The sequence below is a fragment of the Electrophorus electricus genome, chromosome 18 (genome assembly GCF_041902795.1).
Source record: "Electrophorus electricus isolate QZ-2024a chromosome 18, ASM4190279v1, whole genome shotgun sequence".
Lineage (NCBI taxonomy): Eukaryota > Metazoa > Chordata > Actinopteri > Gymnotiformes > Gymnotidae > Electrophorus > Electrophorus electricus.
The window spans coordinates 104,627-130,565 of NC_137514.1; the positions used below are offsets into that span (position 1 = coordinate 104,627).

Consider the following 25,939-nt stretch of genomic DNA (forward strand, 5'->3'; position numbering starts at 1 on the left):
ATGGGAGTTTCTATGACGACTGAAACAATGTGTCATCTGTACATTTGGCTAAAGCTATTTTTGCACTTGACAGAAACGTGTAATGGAACGTCGACCTAATTTGAATGTCTTAAACGTGGGTCAGTCTAAATGAGCACAGAGTGGAGGAGGCTGGATTTATAAAGACTGTGCTGTGTGTGATGACTACTACGACCCAGGGAGGAGGGGCATCGCTTAGCTTTTATTTTGGGATGTGAAAAACATTTTCACTGTTTGTGGGTTTGCTTTATTAAACTCAATTTCACACAAACTACACTCTCGCCTCTTCTGACACATAACCACACAAAAATATATATATTTTTTATTTCGTCTTTATTAGATTTGTGCAAGTGCAGAAATTCATGTTTTTCACAAGCACTTAAAAATAAAAAATAGTTTTTAAAATTGTCTTTATTAGATTTGTGCAAGTGTAGAAATTCATGTTTTTCACATAAGCACTTAAATAAAAAACTATTTTGTCTTTATTAGATTTGTGCAAGTGCAGAAATTCATGTTTTTCACAATAATTTATGCAGAAACAGCTATACCTTCTAAAATAAATGCAAAAGTACAATAAACTTGTGCTTTTGGAAAAAACAAAAAATTGTTTTGACTCTCACGCAGTCAGCGCGCACACACGCACACAGGTTCAGCGCACACACAGCTGTACCCATCGGTTCCAGCTAGTCTCATGGGGGAAAATGTGTGCCAGCCTCACACTGCAGTCCACTGTTGGCTCATAGAAGGCCACCACCTCCTCGCTCACACTGACCTCTCCCTGACCTCTGACCTGGGGGGCACTGGGTCGCGAGAACAGAGAGACTTTCGGACGATTCAATGTGAACCGTTTTTTCACGCACCCCAGCTCAATAAGCACCTGAAAACATGAACACACACACACACACACACACACACACACATTCAGTTCACCCTGCATGTTTGTCTTACAACTACAATGGGAGATTCCAGTTCGCCCACAAACTAGATCCACCACCAACCCCAGTGACCCTGCTAGCTGGCCACGCCCAACAGCATTCAGACCCCATCCCTTACCAGATTGTTCAGGGCCAGCTAAATCACCCTCTCACCCCCTAGACCCTGATAAAAATAAGAAAACAATATGTTTAAGACAAATCTACGGGCTTAAAAGGAAGGGGGCTGGGCATCCATCCTGTCATCAAGTTAAGCTCCACCTTGTCCTGTGCTTTTCCTGATTACCCAATTATAGCATGTGCTGCAACCAGGGCCTGCACCAAGCAACCGGCAGGTGGCAGATGCGCACCTGACACAGGTGTGTATCAGGCAGGCAGGTGGAAGTGTTTAGTAGGTGAGTGGGTCAGGCAGGTGGAGGTGTGGGTCAGGCAGGTGTGTGGTGTGCAGCAGACCTGCAGAAGTTCGAGGATGATGACGGGTTGCAGGACTCCACTGTAGTGCTGCAGGAGGGAGTGCTCCTGCACGCCGGGCTGGCTCATCACGTGCAGGAGCAGCGCCTCCAACATGCCCTTACACACGGGCCTGTTCAAAGAGCCGTCCACTATACGCCACGGACGAGCTACGAACCTCAGCACGCTGAAAACAAAGACCACCGCGCGCGCACACAGACAATTCAGCTCCACACTCAGACAACCAGGAAAGTTAAGCCACTGGGAGTTTGGAATAATATCAGTGCATTAGTGATTTAGGAATTTCTAGAGCTAGTACATTGCATGTTGGGAATATCTATATTACAGCACTGGGAATGGCTGCTGGGTGTTTGACTGTCTATAATAGAGCGCTGCGTGTTATGAATGGTTATATTAGAGCACTGATTGTGGGAATGGCTATATTAGAGCTTTCAAGTGCTGGGATTGAATGCAAGCAGACTTACTCATTTTCTGAGCTCTCAACATACAATCCTTCACCTAGAGAATGAAGAAAGAACAGAATTAGAGATCACACACACACCCACCCACACCCACCCACACCCACCTGAGGCTGGGTCCTGCTCCGTCTGAGGAGGGCCGTCAGTCACACGTGAAGCCGACGCCTCCCCTGCCACCCTGTCTGAGGTGGGCGGGTCTGATGGATCACACCCCTTTTCACTACATTCCACTATAGGTGCAACAGTCTCCAGTGTAACAGTCGCCATAGCAGCACTCTTCACTGAGCTGATCTCTGTGGTTTCCATAGCATCATTCTCTTGTTGATGTGGGGTGGGCGGGAGGGCCTCTCGGGCAGGTCTCTTGGCCAGAGGAGGGTCGTCGACAGTTCCCCAAGGGAGGGAGGGTCTCTTCAGCGTCGGATGGAGAGGAGTGGGTGGAGCTTCCTCGCGCACATGGGTGGGGCAGTAGAGCAGCCACGGAGCAGAGTATTCCACACACACCAGCCGAGCAGTGAGAGCACCAACCTCCACCAGCTCCTCCATCTCGATCAGGTCCTACACCAGTGCAGGCACACACGCACACACACACACACACACACATCAAAACACACGTGCCCACACATTCAACTCACTCACTCTCTCTCTCCGATACTAGATCCGATACTGAACGGTTCTATAATAACTGTAATACTGTTGTTGACTGTTAGGAGTTTTAATTACAGATTTGCATTTTTGATCATTCCCATGACCTCTGAAAATACCCAGATGACTCCAGGCTGGTCTGTGGTAACTGGAGCAGTGCAGGGGCAGATTTTGTAACAGGAGCCATCTTGGAGCAGTAATACTATCTCTTTCTCCCCCTCTCCCTCTCCCTCTCCCTCTCCCTCCCCCTCTCCCTCTCCCTCCCCCTCTCCCCCCTCTCCCCCCTCCCTCTCCCTCCCCCTCTCCCCCCTCCCTCTCCCTCCCCCTCTCCCCCCCCCCTCCCCCCTCCCTCTCCCCCCTCCCTCTCCCTCCCCCTCTCCCCCCTCCCTCTCCCTCTCCCCCCTCCCTCTCCCTCTCCCTCTCCCAGGCCTCACCTGAATATACTGCTGCAGTGATCTGCTCCTGTTTTCCTCCACTTGTTCCAGGTGGGAGAACCTCCTGCACAGGTCTCGGCGGTCGATGCCAAACTCCGCCTCCTTCTCCACTGCGGCCCTGAGTAGCTGCCCTGCCTCCACATCAGAGGGAGTGTAGCCCAGCATGGCCACGCCTTCATCCACCCAGCTCCGCCCACACGACCTGTCCCGGCCTAACACACGCGTGAAAGTGGCTGGAAGAGCAGACGCACGGGACTGGCTGATCAGGGCAAGAGTACTGTCTGAAAGAGAGAGGAGAGCAAAAGGGAAATGTGTGCTCTGTAGCATTTTATTTAGTTTCCTGTATTACACAAAATATTTTATTACATCAATGCTGTCAGTATGCTTTTGAAGAGTGTGTGTGTGTGTGTGTGTGTGTGTGTGTGTGTGTGTATATAGACTCACCACTCTCTCTGAACAGCGTGTGCGAGGCTGATTTGCGCAGCTGTATATGTACGGTGCAGGAGTTGACTGCCACGTGTTCGGAGGAGTTGATGTTCCTCAGGCTGATGATTCCTGGGATGAAGTAGCCCTTCATCAGCAGGTAGTTGGTGTGAGATGCCTGTCGTGCCTTTACCTGCACACGTGCCCGCCTCTCTTCATCTCTGCCAGCTTCATCACCCTCCTCCTCCTCATCCAGTTCTTTAGTGATACTGGACACAAACACGTCCAGGAGGTGAAATATATATATAGATTGGCCAAATGGCAGAATAGGGTTATAGTGATCGATGTGGAAGTCCCAATTGATGGCAACATCAAGGAACATGAAAATACACACACACACACACACACACACACCCTCTATGTGTGTGTGAATTTCCTACAGGGAGAATTCTTTTCAGCATAAATCTAATTTCATTATAAATATTTTTTTTCCTAACATGTATAATCTACTCTGTAAGCAAACAAGTTTCTGCAAGCAAAGATGTCAAAGGGAAAAACATGATGGAACACGAGTTCCTCCTTTAGGTTCTACTGTGCATTTCCATCACTGCTTTGACTGTGGTTTATCATTGCTGTGTTTGCCCTTATAAGGTCTACTGGTACTGCTTAGCCTTTGAACATACTGTTTGTTTGTTTTGATGCAAGACAATGTTTCTAAAGGAACTACCTTGAGATGTTAATCTCTAAATAGTTCTGCTTTCTTTAGCTCTCTGATGTGTGAAGAAAATAAAGCGTGTGTGCTTCCCTGCATCTCTGACTGTCACTCATTCTGAGAAACGTGGCCCAGGGTCTTGAGGAGGAACAAACTGACCCAGGTTCAGGAAAACTGACAATGTTTCCTAACAGTGGGTGTGTGAGTAACGCCCATCCAGCATGTATTTGTGTGTGTGTGTGTGTGTGTGTGTACATGCACATGCAGTATGTCTGTGGACATATTTAATTATAGTCAAGTGTGTGTAAAAAAATATAAATATTTCTGCATGTTTGTGTGAATAAATTCAGACATCTCTAAAGCTGCTTTGTGACACAGGCTGAAAAAAGTGCTTTAGAAATGACATGGGGTGTGTGTGTGTGTGTTTTACCTTTTGACCACTTCATTGTCCACCAGGGTGCTGTCCACCACCACGACCTGCTGGGGAATGGAGACATCCACAGCCAGCAGACCCAGAGTCATAAGTGACAGGCAGCAGGCCGACGCCCCTCCCGGAGCGTCAATGGGAAACAGCACCATGTCCTCTACATCACTAGGGGGCACTAGGGGCTCTGTGGCCTCTCCTCCACTCTGCTGAAGCCCCCCGTCTGGCTGCTCCACCTGACTGGTGTTGCTGCCTCTGCCTCTCTGGAAAGAGAAGGTGTGGGGTCTGTCTGCTCGCTGGACGTGCTGCAGGACCTCCAGGAGATCATAGACCTCGTTATACACAGTGCTGGGGAAACGCCATGTGAAATACCTGGAAGAGAGAGAGAGAGAGAGAGAGAGAGAGAGAGAAGGGGAGGAGTTGGGAAAGAAAGAACGAACGAACAATCAGACAAACACATCCAGCACACAGGCAGAGAGGAACTAAGTTTGAAGTGTTTGCGCGAGTTTTCCAATTTCCCTCCTGAGGGAATACCATGTGATCTATACTATTGTGTGAGCCCAAGAACCATCACTGTGCATTCACCACCGCCACCCGTTCAACCACGCTACAGCCGCCACCCGTTCAACCACGCTATAGCCGCCACCGCCACACATTCAACCACACTACAGCCACCACCCATTCAACGACGCTACAGCCACCACCCATTCAACCACGCTTCTACCATCACTGCAGTGCTGCCAATGACCAGTAAAGTTAATCCAACAACCTGAAAACTAAAACACAGAGCGCTTCTCTATTCTGTAGAACGCAGTTAGGGCAGTGTGGATTAGAAAATAGTGCCGAGAGTGAGCGGTGGGCGGTGCCTGTAACAGTGCCGAGAGTGAGCGGTGGGCGGTACCTGTAACAGTGCCGAGAGTGAGCGGTGGGCGGTACCTGTAATAGTGCTGAGAGAGCTGATAGGACATAGCCAGGAATGGGACAGCTCTGCCCTTCCTGGGACCAAGGACTTTGTTGGCACGGCGACGGTTCACTAGACCACGCCTCTTACAGTCCTGAAAAGCATGCTGCAGAACCTCTGCATCATACCTACTATACAGAGAGAAGGACTGAGAGAGAGAGAGAGAGAGAGAGAGAGAGAGCGGAAAATGGAGATAGTATTACTGCTCCAAGATGGCTCCTGTTACAAGATCTGCCCCTGCACTGCTCCAGTTACCACAGACCACAGTGAATCTGTATTGCACATTTTGCAAGCCTGGAGTCATCTGGGTATTTTCAGAGGTCATGGGAATGGTCAAAAATCTGTAATTCAAACTCCTAACAGTCAACAACAGTATTACAGTTATTATAGAACTGTTCAGTATCGGTTATTACAGTACTGTTCAATATTACAGTTATTACACTACCATTCAGTATCGGTTATTACAGTACCATTCAGTATCAGTTATCACAGTACTGTTCAATATTACAGTTATTACAGTACCATTCAGTATTGGTTATTACAATACTGTTCAATATTACAGCTATTACAGTACCATTCAGTATCAGTATCTGGAGGAGACATTCTGTGTGTGTGTGTCTGGAGAAGACATTGTTTTGTGTGGGGGTGTGTGTGTCTGGAGAAGACTGTTTTGTGTGGGTGTGTGTGTCTGGAGGAGACATTGTCGGTGTGTCTGGAAAAGACATTGTAGTGTGTGTGTGTGTGTGTGTGTGTGTGTGTGTGTGTGTGTGTGTGTGTGTATCTGGAGAAGACGTTGTTCTCGGTGTGTGTAGGTGTGTGCACACACGCTCGCACATCTGGAGAAGACGTTGTTCTGTGTGTATATATCTGGAGAAGACGTGTGTGTGTGTGTGTGTGTGTGTGTGTGTGTGTGTGTATCTGGAGAAGACACCGTTTTGTGTGTATATATCTGGAGATGATGATGATGTTCTGTGTGTCTTTAAGGTGCGAGTACCTGGAAGGACCGGCAGGACTTCATTTGTGAGTTGGAGAGGACCAGAGTGCTCTGGATCAAATTATTCAGCACCAAGGTGTGAATGTCCTCCTTACTACACACACATGCGTACACACACACACGCGCACACATACACACACCAAAAAAAAAAACAGAAAAGACAAAGGCATTGTAAGCAATCTATGGTAATCTGTCATTCTATTCACACTTCCTTAGTTTGCCCTCCCAAGGCTTACTCACGGACCACAGACCTGTATTATAGACATATAGAACTGTAATGACCAAACACACACACACACACACACACACACACACACACACACACACACACACACACACACACACACACACACACACACACGTACTATACTGTAATAATAGCAATAACCAAATGCACACATACATATAGGTACACCTGGAATACATACCACACCTCTGCATTATACTGATAGGTAGAACTATCAGGAACACACACACACACACACACACCTGGTAAGTACATCTGTGATTCGTGTTGCTGGTTCTTCCCCAATGGCATACACTTTAAACCTGCAAAGATATCAGGAAGAAGTATTACAAATTGTATTACATACTGACAAAACATTACTGACATCACAGCAAATTTCTAATATCATACCAGATGACATATTATACCACATTATAATCACATCAGTGATATAACAGATTTCTGACGTCACTGCGGATTACTGATTGTCACATTACTACTAATATCAGATTTTTAAAATCACACAAGGTTACTGATGCCATGTAAAAAAATTAAATCACATCAGTTTACCAGGAGAGTAGAGCGAGGCACATTATACAAATTTCATATATTGGGATATGAATCCTCTGAAGTCTCCCCCAGTTCACCCAGTTCTTTGTTCCATTATCTGTGCTTTTTGGGCAAGGGTTGATTAAATCAGAGTGTGTGCACACGTGTGCACACGCGTGTGTCTCCTACTTGTGGAAGAGTTCCTCTTTTGTATCTGGGATGACAACATCACTGGCACCATAGCTGGAGCTGAACTTTGACCTAAGCGCGCTCACAAACTCATTAAATTCTTGAGCACACACCTAGAATACACCCCACCCCCCCCACACACACACACACACACACACACACACATTAAACAACACATTAGCCCTCACACACAGAGTGCTGTGAGAGTGCTGCTCTCTACTGCAGGTGTGGCCCACCTACCTGTGGGTCTTCATAACTGTTGGTCCTGTTCATGAAGCCCTCAACCAAAGCTTTATCCTGATACACTTCAGCAAGGCATATCCTGGAAACACAAACACACACTGTTAAGACTGGGGTCCAGAGCCCAGTTCAAAGAGTGGGAACTGCAGAGAGTTATAATGGGTGTGTTGACCTGGGTTCTACAGTTTATCGGTAGTTTAACTGTAGTTTTCCCATAGTTGAGAAGAGTATTAGCGGATTCTGTAGTTTATCCGTAGTTAAGATGGGCTATAGGGGGTTCTGAAGTTTATCCGTAGTTAAGATGGGCTATAGGGGGTTCTGAAGTTTATCCGTAGTTAAGATGGGCTATAGGGGGTTCTGAAGTTTATCCGTAGTTAAGATGGGCTATAGGGGGTTCTGAAGTTTATCCGTAGTTAAGATGGGCTATAGGGGGTTCTGAAGTTTATCCGTAGTTAAGATGGGCTATAGGGGGTTCTGAAGTTTATCCGTAGTCAAGATGGGCTATAGGGGGTTCTATAGTTTACCTGTAGTTAAGGTGGGTCTGAGGGTTCTTCATAATATAGCGTGAACGTCGTCCGACTGATAAGGAGGTTTTATCCAGAGACGTCTCCAATTCTTTGTGGAGAATATCACGCACTACATTCCAAGCTACAAATGGCCTCTTAATCTGCACATACGCACACACACACACACACACACACAAACACACACACACACAAACACAAACATTAAAAGATAAAGTCACAGGGCACTGTATGTACGTGTGTGTGTGTGTGTGTGTACGTGTGTGTGTGTACCTTGCGGTTGAGGAAATGACTGGCAACCCTACATAGCATGAGGACACTGTCCTCTAGATGTGTCCAAGAGACCCTCTGTCTGGTCATTAGCATCAGAGCCTTCCGATCAGTTTCATCCTGACACAGAGTCTGCTTCCGCACACTCACCACTGACACGCACGCACACCCACACACACTAAGAGTTCAGACCTCAAGATTCCTGATGCACATTCATGTCTCCAAACTTACTTATCTGATCATTTTTACACACACAGTAATGGCTCCCAGACCAACCCCGCTCTCAAATTCTCACACAAGCAGACCAACATTGTTCCCCTCACCCCTTCTGCCCCGCCCCTCTCTGCCCCGCCCCCTCACCCTTTCTCTTCTTCTTGACTGGCTTGCTGTTTTCTTTCCTCGGCCGCTTGCGTTTCAGCCACTTCCCTCCACGACCCTGTTGGTTTCTGGATTGGGGTTCTTTAGCCAGCTGCACCTCCTCCTCCAGCACTGCAGGTGGCACTAACTTCCCTGCCCTGCTCTGGATCACTGCCAGAGAGAGTCAGAAGGTTCAGGTAAAACTAACACTCAACACAGCAGTAACTGAGCAGGTTTTTATGCTCTATGATTAGATTTGGATTTATCAGATTCATCCTTAATAAATAAATAAATAAATAAAGTGATTCTCATAAAAGATTTGTATTTTTCCACCACACACACACGCCCGACAAGCACACACGCACGCGCACGTGCACGCACACACGCCTGCACACACCTGCACACACAGATTTGGGGAACGGGTGTTTGGACAGCAGGTTCCTCAGTCTCACAGTCTGACTTTCTCCAGGCTGGCAGAAGAAATAATCAGAGCGTTAATAACACAAACACAAGTAACAGAGCCCCCCACAGCACCACACTAACCCAACCCCCACACCAGTAACAGAGCCCCCCACACTAACCCAACCCCCACACCAGTAACAGAGCCCCCCACACACACCACACTAACCCAACCCCCACACCAGTAACAGAGCCCCCCACACACACCACACTAACCCTACCCTCACAACACATTTACAGCATTTAGCAGACACTCTTCTCCAGAGCCACTTACAAAAGTGCTTTGTCATTTACTCATAGAATACATCCTAGTACAGTACAGTAGGTTAGAGCCCAGTATACCAATGATCTAGAATACTGTAGAAATACAGGGATCAACACTGATATCTAGAAGTACAAATACATAAAGTCTATCTTAGACAATGATAAGTGTAATAAACAATAAGTGCTAGAGTTCGTTAACAACAGTGTACTGATGGACTAATTTAGTCAGTCAATATGGGAACAGGGTCAGTGGTCATTTAAATATTTCATGAATAGATGGGTCTTCAGTCTGCATTTGAAGACTGCAAGGGACTCTGCTGTCCAGCAGCAGCAAGCAGGAGTTTATTCCACCATCTTGGAGCCAGGACAGAGAGGAAGAAAGTCTCGCTGCTTGTCTTCCATGAGACCTGAAGCAAGGTATTTCAAGCCGAGCCATACTTGAGGTTGGAAGTACTCGAGGTAAGGATCGGGCTTTGACCATTGACCTCATGAATGGAGGGGCTGGTCCATTTTTGTGTTATGCCCAGGCTATAGGCAGCTTCAGATGGTGATACCAGGGAGGTATGGTGCTAACACAACCTTTGTGTGTGTGTGTGTGTGAGAGGGAGAGAGAGAGCGCGAGAGGCAAATAAAAAGGTGAATTACCTTTTTGGGTTTGTTGAGCACATGGGTTGTCCAGATCCAGTTGCGTTTCAGGTGACTGAAGAAAGAGGAGTCCAACCCCCCCGCCCCCTGCCTGTCACCGGGGGTTACGCCATCATCAATGACATCACGACTCCCACTGACAGGTCACAACATATAAAGACATGAGTCATCCAATGAAAATAAAAATCAAAAAGCATCAACCAATCACAGCTTAGGACTCTAAAAATGAGAACGCATCCATTAGAACAGAAAGGGTACATGCCACTGGCCTCACTTTAATGTGTACTGCAGTCGCTCATGACGCACTGTTCCCACAGCAACATCTGGCTCCTCCCCCTCTCTGTCCTCATCTCCCTCACCCTGACGTGAACGTGCACGGATCACGCCTGACACACACACGTACACAGACACACACAATACATGACAATATCCTCGAGAAGTGTGTATATACATATGTACGTGCATGTATGTGTATGAGTGTGTGCGTGTATGGGTGGTGTGCGTGCGCGTGTGTGTGATGTGTGTGCTCGTGCATGTGTCAGTTCTGCGCATGTGGGTGCGTGTGGGTGTGCGTGCGTGTGTGTGTGTGATGTGTGCGTGTGCAAGGTGCGTGTGTGCACGTGCGGCGTGTGTTACACGTGTGTGTGTGTTATACATGTGTGCGTGTGTGTATGTTACACACGTGTGCGTGTGTGCATTTGTGCATGTGGGTTCGTTACCTAAAGGCGTGTTGAGGCACACACACAGCAGGTCGAACCAGTAGTTCTCCAGGTCCTGCGGGGTGCTGAAGGTGTATCGGCGTCTGTCAAACGGTCGCGTCTCAATGGCCAGATTATAGTGGGGTTCACACACCGTAGTGTCCACAATGGTCGCGCGTGTCTTCAGGAAAATAAACACCTAATGCACACACGCATGTACAATACGCACACAGTATTACTACAGATACTACAAATCTGATCCTGATAATTCACACACGCACACCAAACGCGTAAGCTTTCTCTCAAGCAGATTCAGAGAGAGAGAAAGAAAGACACACACACACACACACACCTGATCTTTATCCATGAACTTCTCAGTTGGTCCAAAGTGCAGAAGACCCATGAAGCAGAGCTTCTGCAAGCTCTCACAGAAACTGAAAAAGTACTTCCTGTTTGCACAGCAAATAACATTTTAAATCTCTCAGGTACTGTTCTTATTGGTTGCTCTTCCGCACATCACAATCTTGTTTTGAAACAAAAAGGTGTTTTGTTAATCTGTGTGGTATATCACTCTCTGTATTATTCAATGCATTTAATAACTGATCAATTATTGAAAAAGGAGCTGAACCGTATTGATTAAGATTAACACTGTGCATTTAACTAGTCCACACAAACAGCCTTGGTGTGTGTGTGTGTGTGTGTGTGTGTGTGTGTGTGTGTGTGTGTGTGTGTGTATACCGTCTGTGGAGTAGCTGCGTTTTGAGGCTGGACGGGAGGAATTTGACCAGGTAGTGTTGCTTCACTGGATCATTCAGGAAGTCCTCTAAACCATCCACCTAAAGATCCATCACACACACACACACACACACACACACACACACACACACACACACACACACACACACACTTATTGTTTTAGATTTTTTACATGATTGGTCCTTACAGAATGAGTTTAATAATCTTAATGCCTTCTCTGTGCATGAAAACTCAAGTTGCTGAGTTCATGAGCAACATCTACAGGACATCCTATGCCAAAAACACACAAAAAAAAAAAAAAAGTGTGCGAGCGTGTGTGTGAGTGAGTGAGTGAGTATGTGTATGTGCGCGCGAGTGTGAGAGTGTGTGTGTGTGTGTGTGTACCTTGTAATTTATCTGAATGACCTGGACATACACACTGAGGGGGAGTGAAATGAGGATGTCGCTGATCAAGGCCCATCCGTGACCATAATCCCTGTGGACTGGCAGAGGAGGAATAAAACGCTTCCAACTAAGCTCATTCACATAGACTGGAGACAGAGAGAGAGAGAGAGAGAGAGAGAGAGAGAGAGAGAGAGAGAGACAGACAGACAGACAGAGACAGAGTGAGAGGTTCTGCAATAAAATTTGTTTAGTAGTGAGTGGTGAGTGGAGAGTGGTGTGGTGGAGAGTGGTGTGGTGGAGAGGTGAGTGGAGAGGTGAGTGGAGAGTGGTGTGGTGGAGAGTGGAGAGTGGTGTGGTGAGTAGAGAGTGGTGTGGTGAGTAGAGAGTGGTGTAGAGAGGGGAGAGGTGTGTGGGGAGGTGTGTGGGGAGTGGTGTGGTGAGTGGAGAGTGGTGTGGTGAGTGGAGAGTGGTGTGGTGAGTGGAGAGTGGTGTGGTGAGTAGAGAGTGGTGTAGAGAGGGGAGAGGTGTGTGGGGAGGTGTGTGGGGAGTGGTGTGGTGAGTGGAGAGTGGTGTGGTGAGTGGAGAGTGGTGTGGTGAGTAGAGAGTGGTGTAGAGAGGGGAGAGGTGTGTGGGGAGGTGTGTGGGGAGGTGAGTGGAGAGGTGAGTGGAGAGGTGAGTGGAGAGTGGTGTGGTGGAGAGTGGAGAGTGGTGTGGTGGAGAGTGGAGAGTGGTGTGGTGAGTAGAGACCGGTGTAGTGGAGAGGTGAGTGGAGAGTGGTGTGGTGAGTGGAGAGTGGTGTGGTGAGGGGAGAGGTGAGTAGAGAGGGGAGAGGTGAGTAGAGAGGGGAGAGGTGAGTAGAGAGGGGAGAGGTGTGTGGTGAGGGGAGAGGTGTGTGGGGAGGGGAGAGGTGTGTGGGGAGGTGAGTGGAGAGTGGTGAGGGGAGGTGAGTGGAGAGTGGTGAGGGGAGGTGAGTGGAGAGTGGTGAGGGGAGGTGAGTGGAGAGTGGTGAGGAGAGTGGAGAGAGGTGCGTGGAGTGGTGAGTGGAGACTGGAGAGTAGAGATTGGTGAGTGGTGAGGTGTGTGGAGAGTGGTGTGGAGAGTAGAGATTGGTGTGGTGAGTGGAGAGTGGTGTACCGTGGTGTATTGAGTAGTGTGGTGAGTGGTGTGATGAGTGGTGAGGAGAGGTAACCCACCCTTAAACTGATCATCTTCTACAGGCGTGTGGAGAGTGTCCTGTGTGGGGTCTGTCTCTGTGCTGGAGGGGGGCACATCTTGTGCACTGTTGCCCACCCCTGACTCAGGGGTCAGGGTGGGGGAGGGGGATTCATTAGGGGTTGACTGGTTTAGGGGGTGACCATAAATCAGGTACCACAGTAATGTGTGGACCACACGAAAACGAGGCATCTTTGGCTGGAAACCTAGAGAACGACTCAGTCCTGGAACTAGAACACACACGCATGCACGCACGCAACACAAACTTAAAATAGGTATTGTAGAGAACAGCAAAAAAAAAACAAAAAAAACCAAAACAAGCCAAGCCACTGTGGTCTGTACATGACGGGCAGACCTGCCGTGTGTCTGTACATGACGGGCAGATCTGCCGTGTGGTCTCGGGGAGGCAGGACATACTTATGCTGGGTTTGAAGTTCTTTAGCTCCTCCACCCCCATCTTCTCCTCAGTTTTCCCCTGAACACTCTTAGCGCTGCTCTGAGAATCTCCTTTATCTGTTTCCTGTGCAAGGGAGCTCACTTTCTCCTCCTCCTTCTTCAATCTGTGGGGAGAGAGAGGACGAGGTAGATGAGGCAGAGCAGAGAAGTAGTGGCCTTAGTGTTTGCTGTGCTCCTACCGGTGGACTGTGTAGGAGCTGGAGATGCGGAAGCGGATCTGCTCGATGGCACTCTTCATCAACGGGTCATCAGCAGTGACAGAAGGGTGAACCACAAACTCCACCTGAGAGCCAGGGACACTTCAGTGTAGAGAGAGTGTGTGTGTGTGTGTGTGTGTGTGTGTGTGTGTGTGTGTGTGTGTGTATATACACACAACATACCTTCTTACTGACTCCATCCTGTATGACCGTGGTCCTGAACAGTTTGAGATAGCCATCTTGAGCGAGAGATCGAGTCAGTCTGATGATACTTTTCTTACACACTTTTGTATTCACACCATCCTGTTTCTCCTCCTCCATTAGCTTCCTCTGGAGCCTGAAGGTTTCATAGAAGGCTTTAATGACAGAAATCAGGTTTCCTTATGTTTATATGTAACTGTAACGGAGGCTGAAGGCAGCCACCTTACCCAGGACTCAAACCCAGGTCTGTCAGGAGGTAAACCTGAACTCAGACCACCGGACCACAGAGCCATTCTCCATCAAACTATCCTCCCCGTCAGAGAGTGACAATCCCGGGAGTGTCCCCTGCGCATGACACTGTCCATGTGCCCCTCCACATACAACAGCCATTTCCATCAGGGTCATGCACATGCCCCTAATCAGGGGTCCTCTCACTGGGCTACACCATCCCCTCATAGCAGGGGTTGCTTCATTAACCTGCTGCACACTCCCAATGGCCTCCGTACCATCCCATTGCTACCACCATGTGGACAGTGTCATGCACAGGGGACGCTCCACGGACGTGAAGGTGTTGTGATGGAGACCCAGGGTCCTGGTTACAGGGGCTGCCTTCAGCCTTCGTCACACACCTTTCACAGTAATGTTACCCGATTTCCATTTTGACACTGTGGAAATACACTAAACAAAGTCTACAAAAATCTTGATGCAAGGCAAGATTTGTTGGTGAAATTAATGGTGCAGTAAGTAATTTTTACCACTAAAAAAATAGCAAATATATGAAAGTGAAATTTTTTTCCCTATAAAGTTTAGCTTGCATGAGATGAAGAATCACACTGCTCTGGTGTCCTCAAATGAACCAGTTTATATGTTACATAGAGCAGGTCCCTCACATGGAGGCGGCCATGTTTACAATCGATTTAGTCCAGAATCTCTGAAACATCCAGGACACTAGGTGGCAGTATAATGGCTGTTTCATAATGTGAAGAAGAGATATTGAAAAAATAACTTATTGCTTTTATATGGAAAACTGTGAGCTAGCTAAACCTACATTGTGCCTAGCCAATACTGCCACTCAGTAACTTCACTCAACACAATCGCTCCTCTGATGTAATATTTCTCCATTCCAACTATAGCTTCCTAGTCTACAAAGTTTAGTTCTCTAAACCTGGTTTGTACTGCCGGTGAAAGCAGTCTTCTCTGTTCTTAAGCTTTCCACGGTCTGTAAAATGATCTCCCAATTCTTGCACATCAGCCCTTTCATATTTTAGTTGTTTTTGTGCTTCTATGAATTAAAACTAAGAAAAAAGCTAAAACTTATAAAAAATAAAACTAATCTTGCAGAAACCAAAAACTAAATGCAAGTTATTTATACACTCTTAAAATGAACTAAAAAATAAATAAATAAGGAATAGAAAGTAATCAAAATGTCAAAACTAAAAACACTGGAGCATGTGTGTGTGCATCCGTATGTGATTGTGTGTGACAATATATATATGTGTGTGTGTGTGTGCGTGTCTGTGACACATACGGGTAAAGGCCCTCTATAATCTTCTGGTTTCGGACCGTCTCTATGATCATGTTTTTGCGTTTCAGTAGCCGGTACGTCTCATGATGTTCACTCCCTCTTTTCTTTCCTGGATTTTGCTGAAAACAGAAGATCACACACACACACACACACACACACACACACACACACACACACACACACACACACACACACAATCCATCCATCCATCCATCCATCCATCCCCTTGTCATCTATCCATTCATCCACCCACTTGTCCAGCTTTTTATCTACTCATCTCCACCTGTCTATCTAGTTCAACATTTAATTTTTTTAAAATCTAAAAATAACACTTTTGATCAAAAGTAAATCAGAAGTCATTATAAAACTATAATAACAGCAGAGAATGCGTGTGAAATTTTTATTTTTTTTCCAAGCAATTTGATCAATTAATTTGAGACTGCAATTACTATCATCATTGGTAAAATATCACTGTAATGTAGGATGTTTAAAATTCAACATTTTCAGACGAACCTCAGGCTTACTGAGGATTTCTTCAACGACAGTCACACTCTCCTCAGCGTTTTCTGATTGGTTGTGGACTATGCTGCAGGCGTGGTGAGTATTTGCATCCAGGCTCAGCAGCGAATCATCTTTCTCTACCCCTTCACTAAGCTCCGCTTTCCGTAAGGATTTGCCCGTGGCCTGTGGTCGTTGGGGTTGCTTAACTGAACAGGATAAAACAAGACAATATTAGGTTTCAAATGCAGGTAACAGCATTTGGTCATTAGGTTACAGTTTAGCTCTTGGTCATTAGGCCATAGTTTAGCTCTTGGTCAGTAGGTCATAGTTTAGCTCTTGGTCACTCACTCTTGAGGGGTGTGGAATGACTCGGTGATGACACACTGCCTCTTGTGGGTGATTCTTTCATCATCGATTTGGACTTCTTGGCAGCTCTGCCCTTTGACATTCGCCCTCTGGCCTGCCCCTCTCCTAGCTCTTTGCTGTCATCCTTGGGTATATCCTCATCCTGCTTGGGATGGAGCAGGTCTTCAGGACCGGGTGTGTCTTCAGGACAGGGCAGTGTACATTCAGGGTGCACATCTCCGTCAATGGGTGTGGTGAGCTGAGGGAGGCGGAGCTTCTCACTGCGCTCACGTTCCTTGGCGAACTGCAGGTTGAGGGCGCTCTGCTCCACATAGAGCTTACTGATGTACTTAGTTGTCCTCTGTCTTCCCTCGTCTTCCATAAAACCCTGGGAGGAGAGTAAAGGGGGAGTGGCGATGGGTGAGCTTAACATATGTGCTAATGATAAAGGTGCTTGCATTAACTCTCCATTTGTGTTGGAATGTGTGTTATTGTTTACGCATCTTCTTCACATATAGTACTATTCCCTAGGACCACGCACATTAAACACATGATCATGTAGCACGCAAGTGTGCATCTGCCTACTGCAAATACACTGGACACTGTTCCTATACATGTGTGGTTTAGAAGAAATTCATTAACTGCCATTGAAGGGGGTGAAGCCAAGTGTTGTTCCTGTGGTAATCGGAGCACTAGGGCCTGTGACCCCCAAACTGGAAGAATGGCTCCATCAGATCCCAGAACAACATCCAAGATCTCTGTCCAGATGATTGAAGTCCTGGGAACAGCTAAGATACTACACAGGACCCTCAACCTATCAGACCTCTTGTAGAGGACCTGAGCTTGAAGGAAAAGGGAAGTTTTTTATATATATTTGTTTGTGTGTATGTGTATTTTACCTTAATCATATTGTTCCTCTCCAGTACTCTACAGACCATCCTGCTTTCTAGTTTGCCGATGTTGAGCTGTTCTCGCAGTGCTGACTGAGAAATACCTTTAGGCCCAGTCTGAACCACTAAGCCAGCCAATCACAGCAGAGTGTGTCAATCAGAGAAAAACAGAAAGCCATTCTTCAATAACTGAATCTAGTAACCGTATACAGTGCAATTACCATTTTATTTAGTAGTAATTAGCTAATAAACAGTGCTCCAGTCAGCCCACTAACAGCCCCAAACAGCTACAGTCAGTCCACTAACACACCCCCAAACAAGTGGTCAGCCCACTAATACCACCAGCCCCACAACCACTGCTAAGTTGCCACTGCTGTATTCAATCATAATTGTGAGTTGCTTTTGGACAAAAGAATCAGCCAAATACCATAAAATGTAAACGAGAACACCCCCTGCCAAAAACAGCTACAACGTGAGGTGCGATGACATGGTGGGCAGACGGTTGTTTAGTGGTTATAGAAGCTGGACTAGACTTGGATTCAGGTGCCAGCTTTGAGCATCAGGGTTCTATATAGTCTCAACTGCTGCAGACAGCATTCTCAGTATGTGGTGTACAGTGGCCTGTAGGGGACACTAAGGTGGATGTGACTCAGAGTGCACTGACCAATCTCATAAGCCTGGGTCAGCAGGTCCCGTTCAATATCCCGCGCCTGTCCTTTTGTGCTCCTCCTAACAGGACCGTCCTCATCATTATCATCATAGTCATCGTCAATCTCTTTATGACCGTACGGCCTCAAAAGCTTTAGACAGCGTACACGAATGTTGGTGCCTAAGAGCCAATCAGAGGGAAGGACATGAAACTACAGCTAATAAGACAACAGGACACAAATATATGGCCATAAAGCGATATGATCAATCACAGAAATGTTTGTTGTCCTTAAGCATGATGGAAAATATGGTAAAACTGTTAAACAGCATGGTAATAACAAATTTTTTGAGGTACTATTTCAAATGTTTTGAAATTACTTTAAGGTATTTTAGAGGTGAATGTTTTGAGGATTTTAGTGTTTTGAACACAAATATTATATTATATTTTAAATAAAGATTTGTAACAAATCACAGATATTTTATTATTTTGGAAGTAACCTACATACATAGTTACATTCATATTAAATAATTATGTTAACTATATATATATATAAAAACTTTGAGGTTAGTTCAAGTTTGAGGTTAACTGGTGCCCTGTAGGGGCGTCTGACCTCTCTTGGTCTTGCAGGGGCCTGCATCAGGGTTGAGCTCCTGAAGGGGGAGAGTCAGAACTGTGACCAGCTTAGCAGCCAGCATGTACTGATACATGCGTTTAAAGGTGCGGTCACAGATATGCTATAGAAAGAACACACACACACACACACACACACACACACACACACGCACACACACGCACGCAGTTAACATGTGCTTAAAGGTGCAGTCACGATGCTCTCTATGCTCAAGAGAGAACATGCACACACAGTTAGTAATTAGCATGCACTTAAAAGGTTCAATCACATATATGTGGCAAAGATAATACACATGTATGCAGCATGCTACTCACACCCTCCTCCACCCACCCACACACACACACACTCTTCACCAGATGGTCATCCACCAACACCTCTCCAGAAACGCACGCACACAAACACATACACACCCACACACACAAACTCACTCCCCTCACTAGATGGTTGTCAACTGCCACCTCTCCACACACACTCGTACACAATCTCATACACACAGAAACACACACTCCTCACCAGCTGGTCGCGCAGTTTGAGCATAATGCATGTTTTGTTGGGCATCTGAGAGAGAATGTTGGATGTCGTCTCCATGAGGATGTCATACTTACTTCTCCTGACAAGAAAAACCATCAGTCCTCAGAAGCAAGCACCAGACCCAGCTATCAGGTGTGTATATGTGTACATATACATACAGTGCCCCCAAGTAGTATTCAACCCCATGTTTATACATTTGGAGTTAACTTAGTATTGTCAAATCTGGACTGTAGATGGTCCTGGACATGTGAAATGCACTGAGCAAAAAAGAATGTTAATTCTCTGTTTATTATTATTATTTTGCAAAGTTTACCAGAGGGTCAACTTTTATTCAGCCCCTCAAACCACCAGAATTCTGTTTGGTTCCCTCAAGTATTGAGAAGTAATTGAGGTATTAAGAACAATGAACTGAAAATTTATCCAAGCATGTGAAGCTTTTTCCCACCTTTTCTGACTATAAATGCCCCTCCCCAAACAAGTGAACAGCACTCATACATGGTCAGCATGGAAAAAACTAAGCAGCATTCCAAGGCCATCAGGGACAAAACTGTGGAGGGTCACAAGGCTGACAAAACCCTTTCCAAGGATTTGGGCCTACTTGTGTCCACCGTTGGGAACATCATCCAGAAGTGGAACACTTATGGAACTACTGTTAATCTTCCACGGCCTGGACAGCCTTTCAAAGTTTCCTCCCGCACTGAGGCCAGGCTTGTCCGAACGATCAAGGCTGACCCAAGGACAAGGAGGGAGCTCCGGGAAGACCTCATGGCAGTGGGGACATTGGTTTCAATAAATACCATAAGTAACGTACTCCACCGCAATGGTCTCCATTCCAGGCGAGCCCGTAAGGTACCTTTACTTTCAAAGCGTCATGTCAAGGCCGGTCTAAAGTTTGCTCATGATCACTTGGAGGACTCTGAGGCAGACTGGTTCAAGGTTCTCTGGTCTTTTGTGCTGACCGCACCCGGGGCGTTTGGTGAGAGGATGGCACTGCATACGACCCCAAGAATACCATCCCTACAGTCAAGCATGATGGTGGCAACATCAGGCTGTGGGGCTGCTTCTTAGCCAAGGGGCCCGGCCATCTGGTCCGCATCCACAGGAAGATGGATGGCACAGCCTACCTGAGATTTTGGCCAAAAACCTCTGTTCCCCCACCATGGCTCAACAACAACCCCAACAACAAGCACACGGCCAAGGCCTGGTTTAAGAGGGAAGAAATCAAGGTGTTGCAGCGGCCTAGTCTGTCTCCTGACCTTAACCCAACTGAAAACATGTGGAAGGAGAGCAAGATCAAAGTCTGCAAGAGATGCCTGTAACGGGACATGTGGACAAACAGCAGAGCCGAATATTAGAGGAATAATATGGACAATACAGGGGGCTGAAAGACTTAATTTAATTACACCGCTATCAACGGGAACAAACTTGCTGTTTGCTGGAGTTTCGTAAAGTTATTGTAACTGTCTTGCATTGTTCGGGGTGGCCAACTGACTGTGTAGATAACTACTAGAGTTAATGTATATGTGTAGATATATTTATTATAATAAGGTAACAGGAGTTTGGGTTCAAAGCATGTGCCTATTTGTTTTGTTCAGCGGTTGTAAGGGGACGAGTTAAGAGTCGTGCCCAGAATTGAGGGAGTTGTAGTTCTGGTTCACGTTATTGGAGCAGGTAATTTTCCAAATAGAAAGGGGGAGGATAAAATGGTGATTAATGGCTCTGTGTTTGAATATGTATAGTTATTTTAATTGGGATAATGGGAAAATGTTTTAAATGATAGCCTTTGTTTGGAATTATAAGGGAGAGATATTATGAATTTAATAAATTAAGTATCTAGAATGGTTTGCTTTAAGGGGCAAAGATTAAGATTAATTATAAGGGGTGGCGTTGGAATGCAATTGACACAATGATTGAATACTATATTTGGGAGCACATTAAGTTGCCTTATTTTGGGTTAGTTTTTGTTGGTGTGGATGACTGGATTTATTTTTCATTGTTTTGGAATAAAAAATGTTTTGTTGTTGGTTTATGGCATCATGCTCCTGTCACTGGAATCTCCCTTTTTGGCATAATTACTACTGGAATCGCCCTCTGTTTGATATCCCCCTGCTATCCTGTTACAATGCCTAAAGAACCTAGACAACTTGGAGAAGATCTGCATGGAGGAGTGGGCCAAGATTACTCCAGAGACCTGTGCCAGCCTGATCAGGTCTTATAAAAAACGATTAGTAGCTGTAATTGCAAACAAGTATTCCACAAAATATTAAACCTAGGGGTTGAATAATAATTGACCCTAATTTTTATGTTTAAAATGTATGAGCAACTTGTACTTTTTGTTTGGAATATTTAAGCATCTGTTAATAAATGCTACTCTTGTTCAAAGTTTGAAGGCTCTAAATTATTTGCAGCTTGTTGAATTTGCAAAATCTGTAGGGAGTTGAATACAACTTGGAGGCACTGTATATATATATATATATATATATATATATATATATATATATATGTGTGTGTGTGTATGTGTGTGTGTGTGTGTGTGTGTGTACGCACCTGTCTACATGGAAGCGTTTCAGCAGTAGCAGTATAGACACCTGCTGTCCTCCTGAGGGAAGACGCACCACGTGTGACTGCAGTGTGATCAGACCATTCTTGTCCAGAGACTTACGCAGGTAATGCAACTTCCCAGCATCTATCCTGACCAATCAGAAATCACAAACCAACCATCAGCTAATCACAACAGGTGATATGCTGGGTTTTAAAATAAGAGGGTGCGTGCGCTGTCGGGTGCTGAACATGGCGGTGTGTGTGCTGTTGGGTACTTGAACACGCAGGTGTGCAGGTCTCTCTGGAGTTCTCCCTGCCAGCGTGCTCGCCCCAGCCTCTCTAGGATGCAGTAGGAGTGATCACTCAGCTTGATCTCTGGGTTCCCCTCATAGCCAATCAGAGAGTGGTACCGCACATTCTGAGATGCCACCAGGACAAGCTTGTCCCCCCACCTACACAGGGACAAGTGTACACAAACAACACTATTCTCCACAACCTACATAAAGACACAAATAGCCAGTGGTCAACAACAACCTCCCCTTAGATCATTTGTGCACAATGGAATAAATAACAACACGTCAACATCTACACGATAACCACAACATGCCAACCTATTACAGTTTTTTCCAGGCAATGTTAAGGTTGATTTAGTAGTTCGATTTGGTACCTGCAGACTACATTTTAAGCTTGATTTGGTAGTCACCAGCTAAAATATAGGATCAGACCAAATTTTAGCTTCACTGGCCATCGTATGACATGCAGCATGAGGGGGGAAGTGATGTCCCATTAAGGGCCCAAACTAGCTATGATTATTTGATCCACGCAGACGTCTGATCACTCTTACAGGAGGATCAGACGTACGGGTGGATTTCTAACACCAGAATTTCGGTCATGTCTCCTTTTGATCAGTTTGAGCAGTCTCATGTGCCAATTTATTGTCACAATCTGATTTCCCAAAATTCACACACAAATCAAGTTGAACGGTTATGGACACCACCAAGTGCAGTGACAACGTAGCTTACTTCCAGTTCTTTTTGCAAAATTACCAAGCCATATTGTCCACATTTTCCTAGCCATATTTTCCTGCAGGAAATATTTGTTTTCCTTTTTTTGGGAATTTCAGTACACAGTAGGGCAGAAGCTACATGCATTCTTATTGATGCACAGGGCACCAGGCTGTACCAAACAGGGAGAGGGCAGGCACAGAACTGTCCTTATGCGTTCCACCCGCGTCGCGTCATGTCATTGAGACCAACTACACATGTATGCAAATAATTTAAGAGCATTAGCCATATAGACAACTGATGCATGTAATTTGAGTCGTCATCCACAGCTAAGATTTATTGTTTGCCCTGCTTTATGGAAAAAAATCCAAAAAACATGAACATGAAAAAACAATGATGACCAACACATCTTCCCCCTGAACTTATTTGCTTTGAGACTACTGTAGACTCACTTGTGTGGTGACTGCTCTAGACTCACTTGCTTTGAGACTGCTCTAGGGCCAGTTGTTTTGAGACTGCTCTAGACTCACCTGCTTTGAGACTGCTTTAGGGTCAGTTTCGGGGAGAAGTCATTGGTTCTGATCAGGCCACTGATGTCCTTCCTCTCTCTGTAGTAGAGGCAGGAGCCCTGGATGCCAGCTGGGTCGTCTGTCACCACGCTGATCGGGTACACATCTGGTTTCTGTTCCCGCGTGGCCATCCGCCGCATCTCCTGGATGCCTGTTTCAGGGTCAATCTCTAGAAACCTGCACAAGGGTGCGTGGGAGACAGCATGATAACCAGCAGGATGACACCTGCCCACTGTGGTGACGTTTAACTTGTATGTCTTCAAAAGCTTGGCATTAGGGTTGGGTGGTGTTTTGGTATTAAGGGTATACTGGTTGTTACTCTCCTAGGCTGCTGCAGTGCGCTCCTGGTCCAGTTCGGGATTTGGGTCTTGCTGTACACCTCGTTACTGGCTCCTCCCTGCCTTAAGTCATTGCTGTGGCCTATATAAGGACCCTGCTGGGAGAAGACGGCAGCTTGCCCAAGCTCACACTAGTTGTCTTAACAGTGTGTGATTTGTGAATTTGTTTGTTTGCTTACCTTGTCTTGTAATATCCCTAGTCAGCTAGTGTTTGTGTATATCTAGATCTGTATGTAAGCATTGTAAGCATTCACTGGGTTTGTCATTTGTGTTGTCCTACTGTGTTCCGTTTACAATTGTGATCCCTTTAATAGAGTACATGTTCTAATGTATGTTTATGTATATAGTGACTGACTGTAAGGAATAGTGCCTGCTGGTTTGGGATCAGGGTTATTGTCTGTTTATTGTCAAGACGTTAGTGGAAGATTGTATTTTATTTTTGTCTTTGAAGTGTAGTTAGATGGGGATTTCTTTTGCAGTGTGGGTTTTGTTTATGTTGGCATTCAGCCACTCTTGAGGTTAATCAGTGTTTGTGTGTATATATCTGTGTTCATCATTTTTAATTCAATACGCCAAGTTTCACCCCATCTACTAGTCCAGCGTTTAGTCATACCATGCCACTATCAGATACCAGTCTTATCATCACATCACTGTTACAACCTTACTGCCTAGACAGGGACGTAACAGGCATTAAGTTGAACAGCAGTATGACACAGTGCCATGATATGGATTTTGCCAAATCGTGAAATCTGAGAAGTAAGTCGCTTTGAATAAAGGCGTCAGATAAAAGCCGTAAATGTAAATGGAACACTACACATATGAGGAGGCTGATATTTTAACCACGCGTAAAGAAAAAATGTCCTTTGCATCTCAGCATCACTTCCAGTGCCTTCAGGTTCCTTAGTGTTCACCTCAGCGATGACTTCACCTGGGCTCTCCACACTGCAAGCCAGCGCCTCTACTTCCTCCAGAGGCTGAAGAGGTTCGGCCTGCCCTCCAACATTCTCATCACTGTCTACCAACACACCACACAGAACATTCTGACTGGGTGGTGAGAACAGCAGAAATGATCACCAGAAACACACCTCCAGCCCTACTGGACATGTGTCACACACAGTGCCTAAGGAAAGCTCATGAGATCCCATCATACTCTACTCATCCAGCACTCAACCTACTCTCAAGGCTACCGTCTGGAAGGCAGTTTCAGAGCATCCAGTCACAAACAGGCTAAGGAACTCTTCCTATCTGCAGGCCATCTGATTACAGAACAGTGTTTCACCAACACAGTTGTCATATAGTTCATACAAAAAGTATGTTTTGGGGATTTTTCTATATTAATGCTGTTATTTGTGTCAGCTTACAACTATAAAATGTAAGGTACTCAACGCAAAACATGTGTCTGATCCTTGTCTCACCAGCAGTTGTCACATACTTCCTGCCAGACTTACAGTTACATACACCTACATATAGTTATACCCAGACAGTCATCTTCTGTTCAACTACACAGCTTCAGTCACTAAGGCACGTTAGATTACAAGACACCATACTTTTCTCAACTGCTCGATGGTACATTTGCATTCGGAACTCTGTGTAAAAACTATTATTGTAAATACACAATGCATTAGTTTAGTTTATATTTTGATAGATTTTTATACTGTACACATGCATATTGCACCGTAAACATTTTTTATTGATAGATTTTTATTTTTAAGACTTTTTTTCATCGCTTCTACTGCAAATGTACCCTGAGCTTCAATTGAATGTGTGATGTGTATATGATCCATAAGCGAGTCTGACTAAAACAGAAGGCAGCTAAGCTATCGTGACCTCGCCTACGCACACGTCCGACTGGACAACGAGGACTGTCTACTATCTCGCCTACGCACATGGCTAACTGGGCAACAACTACCGTCTACTATCTCACCTACTATCTCGCTGGTAGCTAACGTAGTTCATGAAGCTCACCGGTCGTATACGAGGACAGGGGGTCTTTCCTGGGGCAGCTGGTAGATGCTGATGTCTTCACTGCAGACCAAGGACGTCCACAGAAACTCTTTGGTCTTAGGATCTAAAGCGAGAGGGAAGGAAGGCTGGCGCGTGTCCAGTCTCGTCCACAGCGCCGTCATGGTGATGCCGTCCAGCCCCTCCAACGCCACCTCGTCCAGGGTGGTTTGTAACGCGTCCATCGTTAGATGGAGCAACAGCGTACTGTAACCCGATAAAAGGAGACGAAAACGCCACAGCTGCTGTAACCTACCACTGGCTATTCAGCCATGTTTACGTGCTTCTCTCGCGCTTCTTCTTCAATGCTGCTAAACT

General features: G+C 45.9%; 1 protein-coding gene across 1 annotated transcript; it reads right to left on the reverse strand.

Moving 5' to 3' along the window:
- Window positions 1–334: 334 nt before the first annotated feature.
- Window positions 335–25,939, reverse strand: gtf3c1 (general transcription factor IIIC subunit 1). Its single transcript, XM_027031900.3, has 37 exons — window positions 25,586–25,939; window positions 23,244–23,459; window positions 21,985–22,161; window positions 21,716–21,859; window positions 19,151–19,247; window positions 18,617–18,740; window positions 18,022–18,186; window positions 17,367–17,482; window positions 16,471–16,855; window positions 16,135–16,328; window positions 15,625–15,740; window positions 14,079–14,232; window positions 13,878–13,981; window positions 13,660–13,802; window positions 13,224–13,472; window positions 12,031–12,176; window positions 11,629–11,726; window positions 11,243–11,339; window positions 10,912–11,089; window positions 10,467–10,578; window positions 10,193–10,328; window positions 9,222–9,294; window positions 8,828–8,995; window positions 8,471–8,619; window positions 8,198–8,340; window positions 7,674–7,755; window positions 7,434–7,546; window positions 6,959–7,018; window positions 6,470–6,563; window positions 5,451–5,623; window positions 4,521–4,886; window positions 3,400–3,647; window positions 2,956–3,236; window positions 1,987–2,434; window positions 1,886–1,919; window positions 1,404–1,587; window positions 335–895 (listed from the first exon to the last, which is right to left on the reverse strand). The coding sequence occupies exons 1-37, from the start codon at window positions 25,804–25,806 to the stop codon at window positions 668–670; spliced, it is 6,216 nt and encodes a 2,071-aa protein (XP_026887701.2). The 5' UTR covers window positions 25,807–25,939; the 3' UTR covers window positions 335–667.